Source organism: Thalassophryne amazonica, chromosome 12 (genome assembly GCF_902500255.1).
Source record: "Thalassophryne amazonica chromosome 12, fThaAma1.1, whole genome shotgun sequence".
In the NCBI taxonomy this organism is placed as follows: domain Eukaryota; kingdom Metazoa; phylum Chordata; class Actinopteri; order Batrachoidiformes; family Batrachoididae; genus Thalassophryne; species Thalassophryne amazonica.
In genome coordinates this window covers 72,617,781-72,637,563 of record NC_047114.1, presented here as the reverse complement: position 1 = coordinate 72,637,563, position 19,783 = coordinate 72,617,781, and the positions used below count along the sequence as shown (strand labels likewise).

General features: G+C 40.7%; 1 protein-coding gene across 2 annotated transcripts in view; it reads right to left on the bottom strand.

Moving 5' to 3' along the window:
* Positions 1-19,783, bottom strand: part of gnal2 (guanine nucleotide binding protein (G protein), alpha activating activity polypeptide, olfactory type 2) — a 146,387-nt gene that overhangs the window by 97,172 nt on the left and 29,432 nt on the right. The window contains exons 1-2 of one of the 2 annotated variants that reach the window (XM_034183446.1): positions 2,384-2,789; positions 2,057-2,129 (exon numbers count right to left, since the gene is read on the bottom strand). In XM_034183446.1, coding sequence (XP_034039337.1) covers positions 2,057-2,129; positions 2,384-2,522 — 212 coding nt within the window. In that variant the 5' untranslated portion in view covers positions 2,523-2,789. Of the gene's footprint in view, positions 1-2,056; positions 2,130-2,383; positions 2,790-19,783 lie in introns of those variants that run through there. The other variant, XM_034183445.1, reaches the window with a different exon arrangement.

Below are 19,783 nucleotides of genomic sequence, written 5' to 3'. Positions count from 1 at the left end.
GAGATCATGGGTGGTCAGCTTAGGCTTGCACCCTTGCACTTTACTTTCTCCCATTTTTGGAGGCACAAAAACAGGTTTTTTTTTAAGGCGCTGGTATAAACTTGCTTATCTTCCATATGACAGAACACAAAGCCTTCCATCACAGCAGTTACCACAAAACTTAATTATTCAGTACAATCTATCATTAAGATTTATTTACTTAAAAGATTAATTCATTTCTATAGTCTGTTCATAAGGCTCATAAGTTAATGTGTTCACACCTCTTTTGAAGCTCATTCAGTCTACTTTTGGTTCATTTTGTGCACTCCAACTTCCTACAGCTCTTTATAGAAACAGATGAGAGTGATGAGCTGAACAAAGAGCAGGAAATCCTAATGAACTTCTCTGTTCATCTGAACTTCCATAAAGAGGTGCTATGGTTTGAAATGCAAAAAGGGATCAGAGATTAAAATGGCTTGTTTGATTTAGTGCCGTAGTCAAAAATATAGTATTGTGGAAATAAACATGGATCCAGACATACATCTTTGACAGTTAAGACTTGGAATGTTTCTTTCACATAAAAATTAGTTCTTTGAGACTGAGTAATTTGCAAATGATAAAAGTGCATCATTACATCATAAATCCAATAAGCGCTCATCTGGTTGCCATTGGGTGGAAGAAACTCACACAAGATCAATCAAAACTTTGAAAAGCTTATTCAAACTTTGAATTTACATCCCAATTATATAGTAATTCAATGGCCCGTCTCACTCTCCCATTAATTTTTCAGATTGCAAAATGTGGCAGCACTTTTTGGGTTCCTCCATCCCTTCACCACATCTACATCAAGGTTATGATGTGTAAAATTGTCATTGCTAGATTATTGTATCCAAGGATGTGTAAATCTGTAGACATGCATGGCAAGAAGCAACTTTGTGTGTTCCTGTGAAGTGAGAAGGTGTAAACTCCTGATCAGATTACAGGTTTGCAGATAAATTAACACCTTGTTCAGCTGTCATTATTTGCATTTCCTCAACAATATTTCCTGAAGATAGTGAGTTAATTAAGAGTCAGAATCAATATAATAAGACTGTCTGTTGCTGCTTTTTTAACATCCTGCATATTACATTGCACTATGGTGTGTGTGTGTGTGTGTGTGTGTGTGTGTGTGTGTGTGTGTGTGTGTGTGTGTGTGTGTGTGTGTGCATGTTCTGTTATTCTGTTTCACCTTTTAGCTTTGAGCAATTTCAGACCGGGTCATATTAACTTCTAGATACTTTTGCATTTATATAGCGCTTTTCCATCTGCATCAGACGCTCAAAGTGCTTTACAAACACCACCTCACATTCACCCTGATGTGATGGTGCTGCCATACAAGGTACTCAATACACACCGGCAGCAACTAGGCGATTAAGACCTTGCCCAAGGGCCCTTAGTGATTTTCTGGTCAGGCTGGGATTTGAACAGAGAATCCTCTGGTCTCAAGCCCAACGCTTTAACCCCTACACCATCACCATACCATACACCATATTTATAAAAAACAATCTATGCACATCTAGGTTTGGATGCAAGTTCTATGGGTGCACTTTGGCTTGGTTCCAAACGTCTGGACCGAGGAAGATCTGTGTAATGTCCCTGTACTATGAATCCACACATCCACAGGGTATTCACACAGTTACAGAACTCTGATATGCACTACGTCTGTCTACTGGCAAGATCGATGCCATGCAGGGCCTTGCAGCAAAACAAAATCATCAATAGGGCCAATATCAATCACAACTTTACACCCTCTCCTGTTAAGCAGAAAACAAAATTTGGCATACGTGTCACTGAAATCCTGGCAAATACTCAGCACTTTAACGTACATTAAAAAAAATAGCTAAAGGGACAGATATATTAGCTGCTTTGCAATGGATAGTGGGCCCAGCAGGCGCTGCAGTGTATGCAGAATATCCATCCACACACACAGCCTGCATCCTGGATTCTGCAGTCTTATTCATCAGGACAAAAATGCAGAGGAAATAGAAGAAACAGTGAACCACGTGATGGAGCTGATTATACACTGAATATCACTTACTCCGCGTTGAAGCCGTTGACGTGTAAAATCCTCATCTGTTTCACAATGGTGCTTTTTCCGGACTCTCCCGCACCTTCGAAAACAACAGCACAGAAAATGTCAGCGAATAGCACAAATAAGCGTTTCCAAAAAAACAAACAAAAACTGTTTTATTGCAGAAACGAAAACGCTCCGATGCGATCCGTGGTGGTACCGTCGCTCCCATCAATATCCACCCCCATGACAAGCGCTGTCAAATGGGCTACGTGTTCGCTAAATGAAAGGGATTAGCTACATTTGTGAGCGCGTTCACATGAAGAAGAAATGAAGCAAGAAAACCGGCCTTACCCAATAATAAAAGCCTGTGTGTGGCTTTATATGCTTGCCTTTCCTTTTCCAATTGTTTTTCTATCTTTTTATTTGCCTCTCGCTGTGTCTTTTCGTCGATGCGTTGATCTTCAGTCTTGCTGTTGCCCAAACAACCCATCTTCCGTCGCCCTAACCCTTCCTTGTGAAATGGTGAAAATGGAAAAGAACACCTGAGATGATACTGTTGACAGAATAATACAGGAATAAGTCCACTGTAAAGAAAAAACAAAAAATGTATAAATAAATCTGTTCGAGGTTTCTCCGTCGGAGGGTGGAATATATTCCCCGTTACAATTCCGCTTTAGCCGCAGCCAGTCGTCATCCAAACGGCTTCTTGGTTTATAACCCGACGAGTCTTTCAAAAGGTAAAAAAAAAAAAAAAAAAAAAAAAAGAAAAGAAAAAGAAAAGAAAATGGATACGAAGAGGGAGAGAGAGGATCTCAATTTCTGGGAATCCAGTCAACTGCTCCTCTCGCGTCTCCAGCCCCTCTCTCCTCTCGGTGTGTGTTTTTTCCTCCCCCTATCTGGATCTCTATCAGTATTTCTGTGTCTTTAACTCAGCACTGCCTCTCTCTGTGGCACCAGGAAGTAGCCGTGAACCATGGAGCTGGAAAACAACCCTGTGTTAAACTGTAACATGAATAGCCCGCACCGATACAACACTTTATAACCGTCGGGGAAAAGGAGAGGAACCTTTAGTTACTTTACTGCTTTGCTATCTGAATAAACGAAAAGCTGAACAGTGGAAACCTGTGCTGCTTTACAGAAGAGCTGGGTCCGTCTTCTTACTGGCGGCCCTGACCTGAAACTGGCAAGTCGCCTTCAGGAGCGTAGCCAGAATTTATTTTTATAAGGGAGGGGGGGTGACATTGTGCACTCGAAGTTGCTACTGCATTGTTTCAAGTGTTTTGGATTACTGAATAATTTTCCAAAACAAGTGTTTCATTCCCCATTTTGAAACAAGAGCTCATTGTCTGACGCAATCATTTTTAAATTATTATTATTATACTTTTTAAGCACTGTAATTTTCTGAAGCACTTCTTATAGTTATTTTTATTATCAAATCAATTTTATTTATATAGCGCCAAATCACAACAAACAGTTGCCCCAAGGCGCTTTATATTGTAAGGCAAGGCCATACAATAATTACAGAAAAACCCCACCGCCCAAAGTTTTACTTAGTTGACACTAGTAGAGTTCAGGTGTTAGCTGCTTTCAGGTGCTTATAGTCTCATACGAGGTATCTTATAAAACTAACCGGCAGTTTTATAAAAAAAAAAAAACTATATGGATTTGATTGACATGCGATTACACCAATCATGCTTGAACCCTTGTGCGCATGCGTGAGTTTTTTCACGCGTCGGTGACGTCATTTCAATGTGGGCAGGCCTTGAGTGAGATGTAGTCCCGCCCTCTCGGCTGAATTCCTTTGTTTCACACGCTGCTCGAGACGGCGCGCGTTGCTTTATCAAATTTTTTTCTGGACCTGTGAGGAATATCCGAGTGGACACTATTCAAGAAATTCAGCTGGTTTTCGGTGAAAAGTTTAACGGCTGATGAGAGATTATGGGGTGTTTCTGTCGCTGTAAGCACTTCCCATGGAGCGGGACGTCCTGCAGCGCTTCCAGGCGCCGTCGTTGGCCTGTTTCAAGCTGAAATCATCCTAATTTAAGGCTCTGTTGACCCAGGACGTCGTGAGAGAACAGAGAAGATTCAGAAGAGGCTGGCATGAAGAGTTTATGCGGACATTCCACTGTTTAAGGACATTTTTTAATGAAAGACGTGCGCGCAAATTCGCCGAGTCGTTTCTGTGACGACTCGGTGAATCTGTGTGCGCCGCGACAGGAAAAACACCTCCGTGTTGAAAACCATTTGTAAAATTCAGGCAGCTTTTGATGGCTTTCAACAAGTGAGTAACTGAGAAATTGTTTAACAGCTTGGGCATGTTCCAACTTGTCCGTTAAGGTTTCCAACGGAGGTGTTTTTCCTGTCGCGACCCCCCCGCGGTCGGGTCCGGCCCAACATGCAACTCTGCCCGCACGTTCTTTCATTACAAAATGTCCGTTAACAATGGAATGTCCGAATAAACTCCTATGCCGACTTCTTCTGAAAGTTCTCTGTTCTCTGACGACTTACTGGGTCAACAGAGCCTGAAATGTGGAAGTTTTCAACTTGAAACGGCGAGACGCTGCTGCCTCGAAGCGCAGATCGCCGTCAGGCGCCGTGGGCCGTCCTTACGGCGACACTACCAGACCAAAATCTCTCATCAGCCGTTAAAATTTTTACCGAAAACCAGCTGAATTTATCGAATGGTGTCCACTCAGTTGTGCCTTACAGTTTTGAAAAAATTTTGATCAAACAAAGCAGCAGTCTGAGCCATTCCTAAACAATGAAAAAAATCGACGAGAGGGTGGGCGACTCCTCACTCAAAGACTACCCACAGGCGAATGACGTAACTGACAGGCGTGAAAAAAACTCTCGCATGCCCACAAGGGTTCAAGCATGTCTGATGTAATCACACGTGATTCAAATCCATATGGTTTTTGAAATAAATAATAAGGTCGGATACTTTTCTAATAGACCTCGTAAGTGGCAGACTTAGCTTTTCTCAGCCTCCATCTCAGAGTTAAGGTTCCTTGACACTTGCACGCATTTTGGCTCGGCACTCCCGTGCAATTCGTCATGACAATGCCACCCACTGTGTTCCCAGCTGGATGCCGCGCTTTGTGCCGCTGGACGCTGCGTATAATATAATTATTTCATAGCGGATTAATCATTTTCTCTCAAAGTTTGGCTGATGAAAACACCTCTAATCGCTTCCGGCATCACAGAGGACCGTTTCAGCTGCAGCTTTTCTCTCACTCTCTCGTGCACTTCATGAGGTGCAGAATGCATTTGGAACAGTCTAAAAGGTAATTATTTGTAATGTTTATGTTGTAATGGCTTGGTAAAACAGTTGCATGTTTATTCCTTCTTATGAGCAGCTGTAAAAGTATGTTTATGATACATTTAACATCTCATTATCAAATCAAATCAATTTTATTTATATAGCACCAAATCACAACAAACAGTTGCCCCAAGGCGCTTTATATTGTAAGGCAAAGCCATACAATAATTACGGAAAAACCCCAACAGTCAAAACGACCCCCTGTGAGCAAGCACTTGGTGACAGTGGGAAGGAAAAACTCCCTTTTAACAGGAAGAAACCTCCAGCAGAACCAGGCTCAGGGAGGGGAAGTCTTCTGCTGGGACTGGTTGGGGCTGAGGGAGAGAACCAGGAAAAAGACATGCTGTGGAGGGGAGCAGAGATCAATCACTAATGATTAAATGCAGAGTGGTCCATACAGAGCAAAAAGAGAAAGAAACACTCATTGCATCATGGGAACCCCCAGCAGTCTAAGTCTATAGCAGCATAACTAAGGGATGGTTCAGGGTCACCTGATCCAGCCCTAACTATAAGCTTTATCAAAAAGGAAAGTTTTAAGCCTAATCTTAAAAGTAGAGAGGGTGTCTGTCTCCCTGATCCGAATTGGGACCTGGTTCCAGAGGAGAGGAGCCTGAAAGCTGAAGGCTCTGCCTCCCATTCTACTCTTAAAACACCTAGGAACTACAAGTAAGCCTGCAGTCTGAGAGCGAAGTGCTCTATTGGGGTGATATGGTACAATGAGGTCCCTAAGATAAGATGGGACCTGATTATTCAAAACCTTGTAAGTAAGAAGAAGAATTTTAAATTCTATTCTAGAATTAACAGGAAGCCAATGAAGAGAGGCCAATATGGGTAAAATATGCTCTCTCCTTCTAGTCCCTGTCAATACTCTAGCTGCAGCATTTTTAATTAACTGAAGGCTTTTCAGGGAACTTTTAGGACAACCTGATAATAATGAATTACAATAGTCCAGCCTAGAGGAAATAAATGCATGAATTAGTTCTTCAGCATCACTCTGAGACAAGACCTTTCTAATTTTAGAGATATTGCGCAAATGCAAAAAAGCAGTCCTACATATTTGTTTAATATGCACATTGAATGACATATCCTGATCAAAAATGACTCCAAGATTTCTCACAGTATTACTAGAGGTCAGGGTAATGCCATCCAGAGTAAGGATCTGGTTAGACACCATGTTTCTAAGATTTGTGGGGCCAAGTACAATAACTTCAGTTTTATCTGTGTTTAAAAGCAGGAAATTAGAGGACATCCATGTCTTTATGTCTGTAAGACAATCCTGCAGTTTAGCTAATTGGTGTGTCCCCTCTGGCTTCATGGATAGATAAAGCTGGGTATCATCTGCGTAACAATGAAAATTTAAGCAATGCTGTCTAATAATACTGCTTAAGGGAAGCATGTATAAAGTGAATAAAATTGGTCCTAGCACAGAACCTTGTGGAACTCCATAATTAACCTTAGTCTGTGAAGAAGATTCCCCATTTACATGAACAAATTGTAATCTATTAGATGAATATGATTCAAACCACCACAGCGCAGTGCCTTTAATACCTATGGCATGCTCGAATCTCTGTAATACAATTTTATGGTCAACAGTATCAAAAGCAGCACTGAGGTCTAACAGAACAAGCACAGAGATGAGTCCACTGGCTGAGGCCATAAGAAGATTAATTCTTGCTATGATGAATTCTAAACCCTGACTGAAACTCTTCAAATAGACCATTCCTCTGCAGATGATCAGTTAGCTGTTTTACAACTACCCTTTCAAGAATTTTTGAGAGAAAAGGAAGGTTGGAGATTGGCCTATAATTAGTTAAGATAGCTGGGTCAAGTGATGGCTTTTTAAGTAATGGTTTAATTACTGCCACCTTAAAAGCCTGTGGTACATAGCCAACTAATAAAGATAGATTGATCATATTTAAGATCGAAGCATTAATTAATGGTAGGGCTTCCTTGAGCAGCCTGGTAGGAATGGGGTCTAATAGACATGTTGATGGTTTGGAGGAAGAAACTAATGAAAATAACTCAGATAGAACAATCGGAGAGAAAGAGTCTAACCAAATACCGGCATTACTGAAAGCAGCCAAAGAGAACGATATGTCTTTAGTATTGTCTGACTCCGTGGTATAACTCACAAACTCGTAGCTTAAAGCAGATAACCCGTAAGTTGGAGAGGAAATGGCGTCTCACTAATTTAGAAGATCTTCACTTAGCCTGGAAAAAGAGTCTGTTGCTCTATAAAAAAGCCCTCCGTAAAGCTAGGACATCTTTCTACTCATCACTAATTGAAGAAAATAAGAACAACCCCAGGTTTCTTTTCAGCACTGTAGCCAGGCTGACAAAGAGTCAGAGCTCTATTGAGCTGAGTATTCCATTAACTTTAACTAGTAATGACTTCATGACTTTCTTTGCTAACAAAATTTTAACTATTAGAGAAAAAATTACTCATAACCATCCCAAAGACGTATCGTTATCTTTGGCTGCTTTCAGTGATGCCGGTATTTGGTTAGACTCTTTCTCTCCGATTGTTCTGTCTGACTTATTTTCATTAGTTACTTCATCCAAACCATCAACATGTTTATTAGACCCCATTCCTACCAGGCTGCTCAAGGAAGCCCTACCATTATTTAATGCTTCGATCTTAAATATGATCAATCTATCTTTGTTAGTTGGCTATGTACCACAGGCTTTTAAGGTGGCAGTAATTAAACCATTACTTAAAAAGCCATCACTTGACCCAGCTATCTTAGCTAATTATAGGCCAATCTCCAACCTTCCTTTTCTCTCAAAAATTCTTGAAAGGGTAGTTGTAAAACAGCTAACTGATCATCTGCAGAGGAATGGTCTATTTGAAGAGTTTCAGTCAGGTTTTAGAATTCATCATAGTACAGAAACAGCATTAGTGAAGGTTACAAATGATCTTCTTATGGCCTCGGACAGTGGACTCATCTCTGTGCTTGTTCTGTTAGACCTCAGTGCTGCTTTTGATACTGTTGACCATAAAATTTATTACAGAGATTAGAGCATTCCATAGGTATTAAAGGCACTGCGCTGCGGTGGTTTGAATCATATTTGTCTAATAGATTACAATTTGTTCATGTAAATGGGGAATCTTCTTCACGACTAAAGTTAATTATGGAGTTCCACAAGGTTCTGTGCTAGGACCAATTTTATTCACTTTATATATGCTTCCCTTAGGCAGTATTATTAGACGGTATTGCTTAAATTTTCATTGTTACGCAGATGATACCCAGCTTATCTATCCATGAAGCCAGAGGACACACACCAATTAGCTAAACTGCAGGATTGTCTTACAGACATAAAGACATGGATGACCTCTAATTTCCTGCTTTTAAACTCAGATAAAACTGAAGTTATTGTACTTGGCCCCACAAATCTTAGAAACATGGTGTCTAACCAGATCCTTACTCTGGATGGCATTACCCTGACCTCTAGTAATACTGTGAGAAATCTTGGAGTCATTTTTGATCAGGATATGTCATTCAAAGCGCATATTAAACAAATATGTAGGACTGCTTTATTGCATTTACGCAATATCTCTAAAATTAGAAAGGTCTTGTCTCAGAGTGATGCTGAAAAACTAATTCATGCATTTATTTCCTCTAGGCTGGACTATTGTAATTCATTATTATCAGGTTGTCCTAAAAGTTCCCTGAAAAGCCTTCAGTTAATTCAAAATGCTGCAGCTAGAGTACTGACGGGGACTGGAAGGAGAGAGCATATCTCACCCATATTGGCCTCTCTTCATTGGCTTCCTGTTAATTCTAGAATAGAATTTAAAATTCTTCTTCTTACTTATAAGGTTTTGAATAATCAGGTCCCATCTTATCTTAGGGACCTCGTAGTACCATATCACCCCAATAGAGCGCTTCACTCTCAGACTGCAGGCTTACTTGTAGTTCCTAGGGTTTGTAAGAGTAGAATGGGAGGCAGAGCCTTCAGCTTTCAGGCTCCTCTCCTGTGGAACCAGCTCCCAATTCAGATCAGGGAGACAGACACCCTCTCTACTTTTAAGATTAGGCTTAAAACTTTCCTTTTTGCTAAAGCTTATAGTTAGGGCTGGATCAGGTGACCCTGAACCATCCCTTAGTTATGCTGCTATAGACGTAGACTGCTGGGGGGTTCCCATGATGCACTGTTTCTTTCTCTTTTTGCTCTGTATGCACCACTCTGCATTTAATCATTAGTGATCGATCTCTGCTCCCCTCCACAGCATGTCTTTTTCCTGGTTCTCTCCCTCAGCCCCAACCAGTCCCAGCAGAAGACTGCCCCTCCCTGAGCCTGGTTCTGCTGGAGGTTTCTTCCTGTTAAAAGGGAGTTTTTCCTTCCCACTGTAGCCAAGTGCTTGCTCACAGGGGGTCGTTTTGACCGTTGGGGTTTTACATAATTATTGTATGGCCTTGCCTTACAATATAAAGCACCTTGGGGCAACTGTTTTGTTGTGATTTGGCGCTATATAAAAAAAATTGATTGATTGATTGATTGATTTAGGATGGTTATGAGTAATTTTTTCTCTAATAGTTAAAATTTTATTAGCAAAGAAAGTCATGAAGTCATTACTAGTTAAAGTTAAAGGAATACTCGACTCAATAGAGCTCTGACTCTTTGTCAGCCTGGCTACAGTGCTGAAAAGAAACCTGGGGTTGTTCTTATTTTCTTCAATTAGTGATGAGTAATAAGATGTCCTAGCTTTACGGAGGTTTTTTTTATAGAGCAACAGACTCTTTTTCCAGGCTAAGTGAAGATCTTCTAAATTAGTGAGACACCATTTCCTCTCCAACTTACAGGTTATCTGCTTTAAGCTGCGAGTTTGTGAGTTATACCACGGAGTCAGGCACTTCTGATTTAAAGCTCTCTTTTTCAGAGGAGCTACAGCATCCAAAGTTGTCCTCAATGAGGATATAAAACTATTGACCAGATAATCTATCTCACTCACAGAGTTTAGGTAGCTACTCTGCCCTGTGTTGGTATATGGCATTGGAGAACATAAAGAAGGAATCATATCCTTAAACCTAGTTACAGCGCTTTCTGAAAGACTTCTACTGTAATGAAACTTATTCCCCACTGCTGGGTAGTCCATCAGAGTAAATGTAAATGTTATTAAGAAATGATCAGACAGAAGGGGTTTTTCAGGGAATACTGTTAAGTCTTCAATTTCCATACCATAAGTCAGAACAAGATCTAAGGTATGATTAAAGTGGTGGGTTTACTCATTTACATTTTGAGCAAAGCCAATCGAGTCTAACAATAGATTAGACAATAGTCTCAACACTGCCATTCTCAGCATCTGTGTGGATGTTAAAATCGCCCACTATAATTATCTTATCTGAGCTAAGCACTAAGTCAGACTAAGATTATAATCGTTCAGATGAGCTGCGCTGTGATGCGGTGCGCTGACACAATCACTTGCACTCACGCAGTGTTTTTTATTCGTTTGTGCAATGCTCACATCAAATTCACATAAATAATGTGTGACAGAGATTTTGAACATTTCAAAATTTTCTTTGCGCACTTGCACAAAGCCACACACAGTTTACAATGGTTTACAATGAGTTTACAAGTTTATTATCCTGCACAGCAGACTGCGTACCAGTGCGTGGATCAAATTCGTGGAAGTGTCAAGGCACCTTTACCTAACAAGCTAAGAGGCTAACCTTGGTTTAGGAGTTTTATTAACGCACATATTTGCAGACGAGGTTGTGGTTTTCATGATGGTGATGGCTTTGCTGCAGGCACTAAATGGTTTGCCTGACTTATTGCCTTAGTAATTGTGGAGTAACAGTGGCGCTAACCGTCACTGATACCTGCTAAAAGGTGCCAACATACAAATAGCACGAAAATAGCAGAATTCTTAGATGATCAGTTAGTACAGCAAACTAACAGCAAGCCATATTATCTGAAATATTTGTAATAAAATGCTTAGAATGGACAGAAACAGTCAGTTGCTGAACATTTTGTCCAACCTGCCTAGCACCCAGTGTTTATTTGTTTTGGATATGTGTGTGAGTGTGTGTGTGTGTGCGCGTGCCTTTGAACACTTTTCGCACAGTTTTACACAAGCTCTTTGTCTCTGCTCATATGTACCGAGCCATGTATTTTAGCATCTCTTGTGACTCTTTCTGTACTTCATGTGACATATAATAACAGAAAAAGTGTTTCTATTCCAGTTTTCAAGATACAGTTCTTTTGAATCACCTGAGAAGCCACCTCATGTCAGCGTAAAAACTGTTATGGAAATGTTGTAAACTTTTTCTTAAATTTTCCATTTTCTACTTCAAAATGCACAATTTGGAGGGCAATGGAAACTTACCAACTGACGAATATGATTTACTGTAAACAGCAAAAGTCAAAATATCACTTCCATGCCCTTGAAGATGACTGGTGGAAATTATTTTCCTTTATACACATCTTCACTGAAATGTATTTCAGTGAAATTTCAGTTCATGAAATTTCACTGAAATGTATAAAGTAATTAATGGGGGTTGTGCTTGTGGAATTGATATCACAGTATAATATGTCAATGAAATACCAATAGTAATTATCTCTCCTTGACAACTTTGGACCAGAATTCCTTTCATTTATGCAAATCTTCACATGGTGTGCTGAAACTGTTTGAAGTTTAACTGAAAAGTATTAAGTAATTTAGGAGGAGTTGCACATATGAAATCAACTACATAAAGAAATGCATCAATAAAGCACAAAACTCTCATTGTCTCTTCTCAAAGATGTTGAATCAGAATTATTTATTTTATATTATCTTTTACCATTTCATCCTTTAATTACATCCTTTATGCAAATCTTCATATGGTGTGCTACCATTGTGTGTAGTTTTGTAGAAAGCCATCCACCAGATAAGGAGAAATCACACTCACAATGTAACATCATATGATGCACCAAATAAACACACAGAAGTACAATTATCTCCCACTGAAGATGTCAGACCATAATCATTTTCCAACATGCACATCTTTATATAGCGCGCCACCATTCAATGAAATCCACCAATTGGTTTGTTTGCAGGTTGGGTGTAAAAAAGGTGTTCTTCTACTGAATGTAGATCAGAAAAACTATAAAAATATACTGTATGTATATAATATGTCCACAGATCACTCAGTATCATGAAACAACATCTGTAGTTATTCATTCAGCACATATCAAGGTGTGTCATTACTGTATGTATTATGCAAACATGATGCAAATACTTCCTTTGTATAGTAAAATGACAGCAACAAAGTTGTACAGTATGCAAATGAGAGCAGTCACATCATCTGTATTTGTGAGAAACAACCACCACCCCGACACACACACACACACACACACACACACACACACACACACACACACACACACACACACACACACACTCTCTCTCTCTCTCTGCAATTAAGAAAAAAAATCTGCCTGCCTAATTTAGAAAGCAAGGTCACAAGACATTGGCCCACATCGCCTTCTTGTGGTGAGATTCAGCATTGCATGCATGCATACTGCAGCCCCAGTGATGCAGGACAAAGTTAGTTAGTTGTATAATTTAGGTTTACTTTTTAAGAAGACTAATCCAAATGGTTTCCAGAGTGGAATTGGACCTGCACAGCAAAATGCTGTTGAATCTCATGTTAATGTCCTTTTGACAAAATTACTAATCAGGATGCATTTTTTAAATATAACAAAGGCTCTGCAAACTGAATGTCCTTTACATATGTCAAATATGTGAGCTTCATGATTAAGTCGAGATACGACTGCCGTTATCTTTAACATTCAGAATTAATTACCATCCTCAGATGTAACAGAACTGTAAAAAAATAAGCACCTATGCAAGAATCAGAATATTTTAGTTCTTCCAAAGTTGTAAAGAATCTTTAATCAGCGTCTTTTGGGTACAGATGCAAAGTAAACTATAATGTGTGCTAAATCCAGATAACACACATAATCCTTCAACTGTGGGTCATTTTCACTCATTTGGTTTTGGATCTGTTCTCAGAGCCGATAATTCATACTTCAGCACCTCCTGTCGATCATCTCTTGAAGTGGAAACAGCCAGCAGTTCATAGTAAAGTTCAGCAATGGTCAATGATAAAACCAAGAAGCAAAGTTCACCTGACTTCCACTGTTCTTCCATTTAAAGGGGAAGGGGGAACCCTGACTATATTGTGTGTTCCAATCTGTGGTTCTCTGACAAAATTTTGCAAAATAAGTTGTGGCTTTTCTGTTAAGTGAAATACATGTCAAATAGTGATGCAAAGTCAAAGAAAACACTGGCAAAATGTGAAAATCTGTGGCTTCAACAAATTATTAACTGGCTATGGTTGGGTTGGATCAGAAATATTTTCTCTGAAATCTGCACCACGGCTGTAGCCTGTTGTTCTGGCTCAGGCACGGTGATAAGATTACAACATGAATGAGCCACGTAAGGACATAAAGCTGCAAAAAAAAAAAAAAAAAAAGCACAGATTCAAGTAAAAAAAAAAGTCCTGTCCAAATAGACACCTGCTTTCCCTTTCCTGTCAATGTATCTGCTCATATATACACATTTTCACCAACCTAATATCAGTAACAAAGTAGATAATGCTTTGACCCCCCCCCCCCCCCCCCTTCTCACAGTTTCAGTGACAAAAAAAACTGTTGCTTTAAATACCAAAAGAGTCCCTGCTGGAACACTCGAGCTCCCTTTGGAGAGAAGACATCCCTGAGCGTGAAGTGGCTCAGTGGGCGTGTCGTACTGCACCAGGAGGAGCTCAGATCTCTGATGTATTTCTGGGACAAACGTCAAGTCTAGGCTGTTTTGCATGTAGTGGGAGAGTTTTTCCATGCTCAAAAATAAATCTGTCTGACTTTATGTTTAACATAAAGCAGTGATCACACATATTAAAATGGTAGCTTGCTGTTTTGTTGTTGTTTGTTTGTTTGTACAATAAGACTCATTAAATCAGAACTCTGGAATTTTTTCAACATAGACCCAATTTTTAGGTGTTTTGGAGTAAATCTTTTCACTCAGGGGAAAAAAATTAACTGTTGCAATATTGTTTTAGAGTGCAAACACAGTCACAGGCTAACTGGTGTCACTGCCCAAACGGTGCCCCCTTAAAATCAGTCCGCCCTGCCTTAACCGTACCTGCGTCATTTCGGAGCATCAGCAGTGATTCACCGATTATCACCTTGTTTCTGCTTAAAACTTCACTCCAGTCATCATCTGTCTCAGCGACAGATATCTGAAGCTTTTGAACAACAATCATTTCCACATAAATTCAGCATTATTTCATAATAAAAGATGGAGGAAGCGATCAGAGCACCACAGCAGCACGCCTGAGTCTGACGAACTGCTGCGCCTACATCATTTTGGAGTGTCAGTAGCAATTCACTGATTATTGCCTCGTTTCTGCTTAAAACTGACTTTAGATTGATTTAAGAGGTTTTACTTTGTAATTTGATGGTTAATAATCACATTATTCCCTTTGATCGGTTTGAGTGTAGAGAGTCCATCTCAGAGTCAGTCTCGACGCATGCGCAGTGAAGGCAGGGCGGACCAATTTTTAGAGGGGACCGTTCGGTCGGCGTCACCGGCAACTTCATGTAATTACAATAAAAACACTCAAAGGGGTGAAAATGTCAAAAGTGCTTGGTGGCAAACTTTTTAAGACGACCACTTTTATAGTTAGCTGCTTACCTTAGCGTGCAACCCATTCAGCAGCGCTGCTTACCCCTGAGTAGCACAAGTCAACTGCTGATGACGGACTTATTCCGTAAGACAGAGCTCCTCAAGCTGTCTTTCAGAGGGTTGTCAGCACAGAGCTTGATATTAACGGTTGTCCATTTGTCCGACACAACGAGAAATTCTCTGGCGCCAAGTTCACCATTTGCATCAGTTGTCTGTCTGGACAAGCACTAATCCGTACTTTATGATTAACATAAGTCCACACAACATTATGAAAACATCTAGAGATGTCCTGATCTGACTGAATCTTATCTGAATCAGCCCAGTACAGGTGGATTTTTTTTAATTAAGTAGAATAGGATAAATGAAACCCGATTCACTAAATAAGTGCGCATTTCTCCTCATTTTGCTTCATACCCACAGTGTCAGCAGAGCGAATAGGGAGTCAGCGCTGCTGTTGAGTCCAGCAGAGCCACAGTCCATGTTTTTAAACTACATTAACTCAATCCTTCACTTAAATATGCATCAGCAGTCTCCCTGTTTCATAAAATGGTACTGACTCAGCGCACCTGCGGTTTTAAAAACATTTAGGCTTTTAGGCCTGTTCAAATGTGTACCAATTGTGTTTCCAAGGGATGTAAACTTTTTACTGAAAGTGCTTTCCACCATAATGAGTGAGTTTTTCCCTTCTTTTGGAATGTGTGCTCCTGGTGCTCACAAAGACTGTGCAGGCACATAGCCAGAGGGGCAGCGGGCATCCGGCATAAAATCTGTGGCAAATCAACATGCAGATCCACCATGGATTTGCTGAGGCGACCCTGAGTGCAAACAAGGGAGCAGCTGAAGGGACTTACTTTTATTTATTTATTTTCCTTATTATTATTTCCCCCCACTAATTGCAATATTGCAACCTAAACCATAAAAGCTGTGGAGGTGATGTTTTCAGAACTAATAAAAACTCTGCCCGTAACTCAGACACAAAAACTGAAACAAATATACCTACTGGGGGCGCTATAGCAGCACGTATGCATTTTGGCATATAACTCCAAAATCATACATAGCACAGTCAAGTATGGACATGTTCACTTGCTCGAGCTGAATCTCAGGAGTTAGGCCATGCCCATTTGCGCCAAGATGGTTTTTTCACAAATTAGGAAAATATGCAAAGTCTGAACAATACCAAACTTTACACACAGAGTCTACTGTTCCTCAGAAGCTTAAGTTATTAAAATGAGCTCGATGGGCCTTAACCTACATGAGAAATAAAGGATGAACTTCCTGTTACAAACATGTGACACAGGAAGTAGGACTTGCAGATCTTAGTACTAACTGTAACTAAGACCTGCACAAAATGTGCGTGACTGATGCCGAATACTACAGAGAGGGAGTCTGATTAAAACAGTTTTGATTAGACACTAGGGGGTGCCATCAGTCTCTACAGTTTTTATCTCAAAATTGGCTAATCGGAATTGTACCAAATTCGACATGGGTAATCTTGGGACAGGTCTCATTTGAAATACATAAGTACATCATGATTGTTGAAAGGGGATGTGGCCTACTGGCTTTTTAATCAGAAAAGTGGTCATGGCTCACATCATTCAACCTATCATACCAAAATGTTTAGGGCTGAAAGAGACCAAACACAAGGTAGGGCCACAGAAAAATTTAAATTTTTGTGGCTCCAGATGGCACTATAATGAAGAAAAAAAATGTATCTTCTAAATTTTTTTTAAACCAGAATCCTGAAACAGTTCACCTCACAAACAAAATTCATACACCCCATATTCTGTGGAGTGGGACAAATCTTCTGATATAAGCCACACCCATTTCTATTTTTACATTTTTACACAGTATTGAAAAATATGCAAAACCTTTAAAATCGATCTTGTCCCAAGCCGTCACCTCGATCAACACATCTTTGCAAGTGGAACCTTTGAACCATTAGGAACCAAAGTTATTAAAATGAGCTTGATAGGTCAATCGAAACAGAAAATTTTGCATATTTTCCCAACATTACTTGAGATGAACATGGCACTTTGCACAATGATGCATAGCAATGGGCAATGGCTGGCTGCCAAATTTGGTAGATGTAGGTCACTAGGGGGTGGCACAAATGGAAAAATGGCACAAAAAAAAAAAAAAAAAAAACTTATTTGAAATACAGGCACCAAATTGCACTTTTTTGTAATTGTGGATCACATCTGAGGTGAATCTGACAATTTGGTGATGACTGCATGAAGTGGGCATGCCTCATTATGCAAATGAAACTCTTTTATGCTGTTGTGTGCTGACGAGACAGCCTAAAGAAAAGTGACACTGGATGAGTGGACAGGCTTGTAAGGAAGGCGGATGTGTTGTTGACACAGAATTGGAGTGTCTCACAAGAGTGGCAGAGAGAACTACCCACCATAGGATACTGACATGATGGGAGTCACAGCTGTTATTCAGTGGATGTGCTAAAAAAGAAAGGACATCTTGGCTCAAGTTTGTTGTCTTGATGTTAAACTTGAAGTGATAGCTCCATCGCCTGTGTGGATCTGTGGGTCAAGCCCACATCTCAACATTTGAAAGCCCACCTCCTGAACCCCTATGAGGCCACGTGGGCCTCATGGGGGTTCGGGAGGTGGTACGCATGCGTGCAATAACCTGCACATACATTCCATGGACAGTCACATGTTTATGTTGTTAGGTCAAATAAACATGACACATGGTCCAATGACACTGAAAAATAAACAAACAGCTGCTTCACAAATTTCATAGTAGTCAGTCACAAACTGGTGTCACAAAAGGGGAAGTAATAGTCTGAAATTAGATGCAGAGAAAACTATGTAATTCATATCCCAACAACTTATCCATCAAAGACCAGCAGTGTTCAAAGAAGAATTTTGCATAATTTTCAGTATGAATAGCTATATATTACACAGACTGAGCACTGCAGATGCAATATTTGCTCTGAGACTGCTCATGGAGAAGTGTAAAGAAGGCCAGAAGGAGTTGCATTGTTTGTTTGTGGACTTAAAGTTTATGACGGAGTGCCAAAAGAAAAGGTGTGGTATTGTATAATGAAGTCTGGTGTGGCAGTGAAGTATATGAGGATGGTGCAGGATATGTGCCAGGACAGTCACCACATTGAGTCTGGTATGCTTGAGGTTCCATGCTATAATCAAAATTCCTGAGGAAGTCTTTTTTTCTGAACATTATTCCCAATGTGCTTGCTCGGGGTATGGGTCAGGTTAAATCTTATTCAGAAGAAGCACCTTTAAGTGACCGACATTGTGATTGTCATATTTAAAAAATACTCAACTCAATCCATTGCCAAATCACCTCTGACCTTTATGTGTACCATGAAGAGAATATTTCTATCAGTGTTGTTGCTATTTGATAGAACACTTAGTTGAACAAATATGAAGGCAAATTAGATTTTGGATATTGATAAATATAGATTGACAGACTGCATTACAGCCTAGTTATCTGGACGCACAACACTTCATGCACATGGTGGGAGCATGGTGGGACAGCTAGTCAAAGTAGAGAGGTACAGTGCCGTCACTGGCTAGTTTCTCTCTGGCTACTAATCCAACATGGCAGAATCCACTTAGAAACCGCTGCTTTTCTGTGTAAACCTAATGTGTTTCTCATATATTATGTAAATGCTAGTGAGAAATAAACGGGGCGCGCCGCGTTCCGAAGCCGCCATCGACAGGCTGAACGACCATTTCATTTCTAAATGGATGGCTGTCTGGATCCGTGACCATCGTGTGCCATTTCTCTGGTTATCACAAGAGCTGGACATCAACCATTTTCCGGCAGATTTCACTTTTAACAAGAGATTTTGTCATGGAAAGCCGAGCGGAGGCTTCGCGCGTCACGATGGATTCACTACTGGAGCGAGACAAAACCACCTCCATTTTGGTCTCACAGGACGGCTTTGAGATGGCGTTCAGACAGCTGTCGGTGGTTTTTCCATCGAGTGATTATCCGAGAAATTGTGGATGTGCCTGGACATGCCAGAACATGTCCCGTGAGGCTTCATCACGGCATTGCTGTACGCCATGCGGCACCGCCGCGATGCGCGGAATTCCTCCGCATGTCTGTCTCAATGTGCCGAAAAAGTGCACAATTCCTGTGCTAGTCAGATGACGTACCGGATAAAACACAGTGTCCAGTTTGGAAATGAACGGCACATTCCACTGTTACAGGAGTTTTGTCATGGAAAGAGGAGCGGAGGCTTCATGCGTCGTGGCGGTGCCGCATGGCGCACAGCAACACAGTGATGAAGCCTCACGGGACATGTTCTGGCATGTCCAGGCACATCCACAATTTCTCAGATAATCACTCGATGGAAAAACCACCGACAGCTGTCTGAACGCCATCTCAAAGCCGTCCTGTGAGACCAAAACGGAGGTGGTTTTGTCTCGCTCCAGTAGTGAATCCATCGTGACGCGCGAAGCCTCCGCTCGGCTTTCCATGACAAAATCTCTTGTTAAAAGTGAAATCTGCCGGAAAATGGTTGATGTCCAGCTCTTGTGATAACCAGAGAAATGGCACACGATGGTCACGGATCCAGACAGCCATCCGTTTAGAAATGAAATGGTCGTTCAGCCTGTCGATGGCGGCTTCGGAGTGCGGCGCGCCCCACAGCCGCTGGGGGCCGTCCTTAAAGCGACAGTAACACTCCTTATTCTCTACCAAGCCCGTAACATTTTCACCGAAAGCCAGATAAATTTTTCTAATGGTTTCCAGCTGCCAGTCTCTAACAGTTTCT